The 3,379-nt window shown below is 41.0% G+C and overlaps 1 protein-coding gene across 2 annotated transcripts in view; it reads left to right on the top strand.

Moving 5' to 3' along the window:
• LOC111862409 (histidine triad nucleotide-binding protein 3) overlaps positions 1-1,693 on the top strand; it is an 18,787-nt gene extending 17,094 nt beyond the window's left edge. For both annotated transcript variants that reach the window (XM_023847780.2, XM_023847781.2), the window contains 2 exons: positions 706-832; positions 1,383-1,693. In XM_023847780.2, coding sequence (XP_023703548.1) covers positions 706-832; positions 1,383-1,409 — 154 coding nt within the window. In that variant the 3' untranslated portion in view covers positions 1,410-1,693. The remainder of the gene's footprint in view (positions 1-705; positions 833-1,382) is intronic.
• The last annotated feature ends 1,686 nt before the right edge of the window (positions 1,694-3,379 follow it).

Raw genomic sequence — 3,379 nt, 5'->3', positions numbered from 1 at the left:
GTGACTCAACACACACATACACAGACACACGCGCGCGCACACACACACACACACACCACTCTCTCTCTCTCTCATTTAGGTAAATTTCTGATGGTCCAGGTAAACAGTAGTTCTTGGTTCAGAGTCCCACGAGACTCATGACAATATTTTACTCTCTCACTACTGGGAGTTGCAGAACTCTCGCATATGTTACACCTCACTCTTTCTGGGTGGGCAGGTAAACTGCTGCTGGCCCTTGCCAGCATAGTGATTCCAAATCCTGCAGGACTCATGACCATATTTTACCGTCTCAGGACTCTGGTCCTGTTGGTCTTCCCTGTGTGACTTGAGCACAGACCACATATAAAACGCTGCTTCCAACAATTCTGTATTGTGTGCATGTTTGTTGCCACAGGTACGTGTTTACTGAGCCGTTTTGTGTCAGTGGATGTCTCCTCTGACCCCACTGTTCTGGCTTTCAGGCGTCATGTCACAGTATATTAGAAGACAATTATTATCCTGTTTCTAGTACCTGTTGTAGTCTTTGGAAGCAATACTCTTCCTTTGAAGTACAGTCACTTTCCCTAGGATATTAAGCAGTTTAAACTTTTCCTCAAACCCTTTATTACCCAACTGTGCTGCTTGTGCAATGAATAAAGTCAGTCTGATTTCATAAATATAAGCAGTTTACCTTCCCTTAGTTATTCGCTGTTTTACTGCTGACAGGTTTGGTTTCCACTGGCCCCCATTTAACTCCATTCAGCATCTGCATTTGCATGCAATCTGTCCAGCCAGTAGCATGAGTTTTGTATCTCGTCTGATCTTCCGCCCAGACTCTTGGTGGTTTGTTTCAGTAAGTATCATTACACTCATTGTTTCTGAGTACATTTGTGCTTCGGGTACATCATTAGTTTTTGCAAGCAAAAGCACAACCTGAGGAGAAAAAATATTAAAAGTAGAAAGAAGTGACTTGATAGAATGAATCTGCTACTGTGATCAGGAGTCAGAAGATACTGTCACCAATGGTGACAAAAAGATTTCAATTAGCAATGAATTTCTCACAAAAGAAAAATTGGCATCTATCACAAAGGAGGCCATGACTGTTAGAGGACTGTAAAGCCAGCTTTCCACTCACTGCCCAGGAGGTGGCTTTTGAAATTCTGGTAATCGCACTTGGTCCCAGTAGCACAGAGGAAATGGCGAGCCACATGCAGAGAAGTTAAGATCATCATAATTAGTACCAAACAGGTTGGTCTAATGGTAGCATTGTAGACCTTTTGTATGCTTTTGCCACTATACACAGAACTTCTGAAATATTCCATGTAGGTGTTAACATTGATCTATTGATCTATTTTGATATGGTAAATGCTGTGTTTCATACAGAACTTTGTTTCATCCCTTAGCCAGAGTATGTGATGTCTCGCCTGTGATATCACTGCCTGCACCACACTTGATATTCGCCAGTTTTGATCTACAGTTGTGCTGTACAGTATCTGGGAGTACGAGGACATGCAGTCTGTAGCCACTTGCACTGGAACGTTGAAACCAGCTATATAAACTGTTCAGGACTTTCGGAGGAAAGGTTATGTACCTATGATAGTTTGTGTTAATTCAGGTTGTAAATTGCATCCTTGGTTGACAGAGAAATTGTTCTGTGTATGTTGAACTTCAAATGGAATATAACCATATTGTGCTCATGGCTGTTGAATATTGATTTCCTTAAAACTTTTCATTAAAAGATGGATGTACATGCATACTTTTTTATGAAAGAAGTGTGAACATTTTATAGGACATCAAGTGGGATAACTCAGTCAGTGAAATAGCTGGAGTACTTGGGTTTCAGTCTAGCATTAACAGCATTGTCTTCATCAGTGTGGCTTTGGACTCTCGAGTTTTACGTCGAATCAGTACTGGAGTGTGAAACTGACCACTCCGATCTGTTTGTTACTATGGTCAAGGACACATTGAGCTGCATCTTCAGGGAAGAATATCATTGTCATCCATGTCAAGGGTTGATCCTTCAGTTCCACTCGCTCTCCTGTCTTAACAGGTTTATCCAATGAATCGCCTGCCTTAGATACAGAATTTATTTGTACAAGTATGCGGAAAGTAGAGATGAGTACTGATAGGTAGCCTTCAGAAACTGACTCGTCAGGTTCATGAATATTCAAGTTTTGATTTTTCCTATTTCAGAAAAGGCAATCCACAGTGTTCAGTGATGGCTGAGCAAAGCATTTGTACACACAAAACAACACATTAATATTAGATACTGATCAAGGAGAAACTTTGACACATTTCACAAGGCTGTATTTTACATCTCTCTTCTTTAATTTATATATATTCATAAATTGCATCTTGTGTATGTGATTGAACAGATTTTATTGATATACAGTGTAACCGATTACTCCTTTGTAGTAATATTTTTTTTTTTTTTACTGTGGCGCTACAGCTCCAATTTGTGCCTAGGCCTACCTCCATGAAACTCTCTGTTTCACTTCTGTTTACTAGATCTTACGCATACGGTAGGACTCCTTGGGCAAGTGATCAGCTCGTCACAAGGCCTCTACCTGTAGACAAACACAGAAAAACGCACACAAACATCCATGCCCAGAGTGGGATTCGAACCCACGATCCCGGCTTCCGAGCGAGCAAAGACAGTGCACGCCTTAGACCGCTCGGCTACCGTGACCAGCCCTTTGTAGTAATATACTTCGCCCAATTTATATATACATTTATATTTTTATGTAACCATTGTAATTTACAAAACTCAAAATATAAATTTGAGGGAATGTGTAAATCATCACACGTTATATTATGCCACAAGGCATACAGTAAGTAGCAGCTGATGGAATGTGGCGTGATGTCATACATAAATTTATAGTCAGGGGCTCCCCTTTGTGTTTGTAATGCGTGATGCAAGCACCAAGAACATATAGCCAGGGACTTCACAGAGGTATTTCCCAGTGTATGGCCAGTTAAAATGCCTGTTACTATATGATGTCATGCCTAGGGACAGTAAGATGATAACACCATTCTTTATTCAAAGACAGACAATGCTTAGCCCTTAAACAGTAAAGATGCGTAGTCGCGTTGTTCCTCAAAAGAGGAACGAAGGACTGTATATAGTCCTAAGTTTAAATGTAACAGCAATGTATTTAACCAGTAAAATAAAGTGTGTGTTGTGCCCCAAATTTGAGATAGTAGAGGTAAGCCACTGCCCAAAATGTTCGCGACGAGCGAACAGTGTTGCACAGCTATTGCCGCAACATGTAAACATCAGTAATGGCAAGTAGGGTAAGAATTTGCTGGCTCAGCAAGGCTGTGTCCTCACAGCGCTAGAAGTTTGCCTAACTCGGGCACTGGAGAATCGGAATAGATCGCTTACACAGCGATCAGACGC

Source organism: Cryptotermes secundus, unplaced genomic scaffold (assembly GCF_002891405.2).
Source record: "Cryptotermes secundus unplaced genomic scaffold, Csec_1.0 scaffold715, whole genome shotgun sequence".
Classification (NCBI taxonomy): Eukaryota; Metazoa; Arthropoda; class Insecta; order Blattodea; family Kalotermitidae; genus Cryptotermes; species Cryptotermes secundus.
This window is presented reverse-complemented; position numbering and strand designations above follow the sequence as displayed.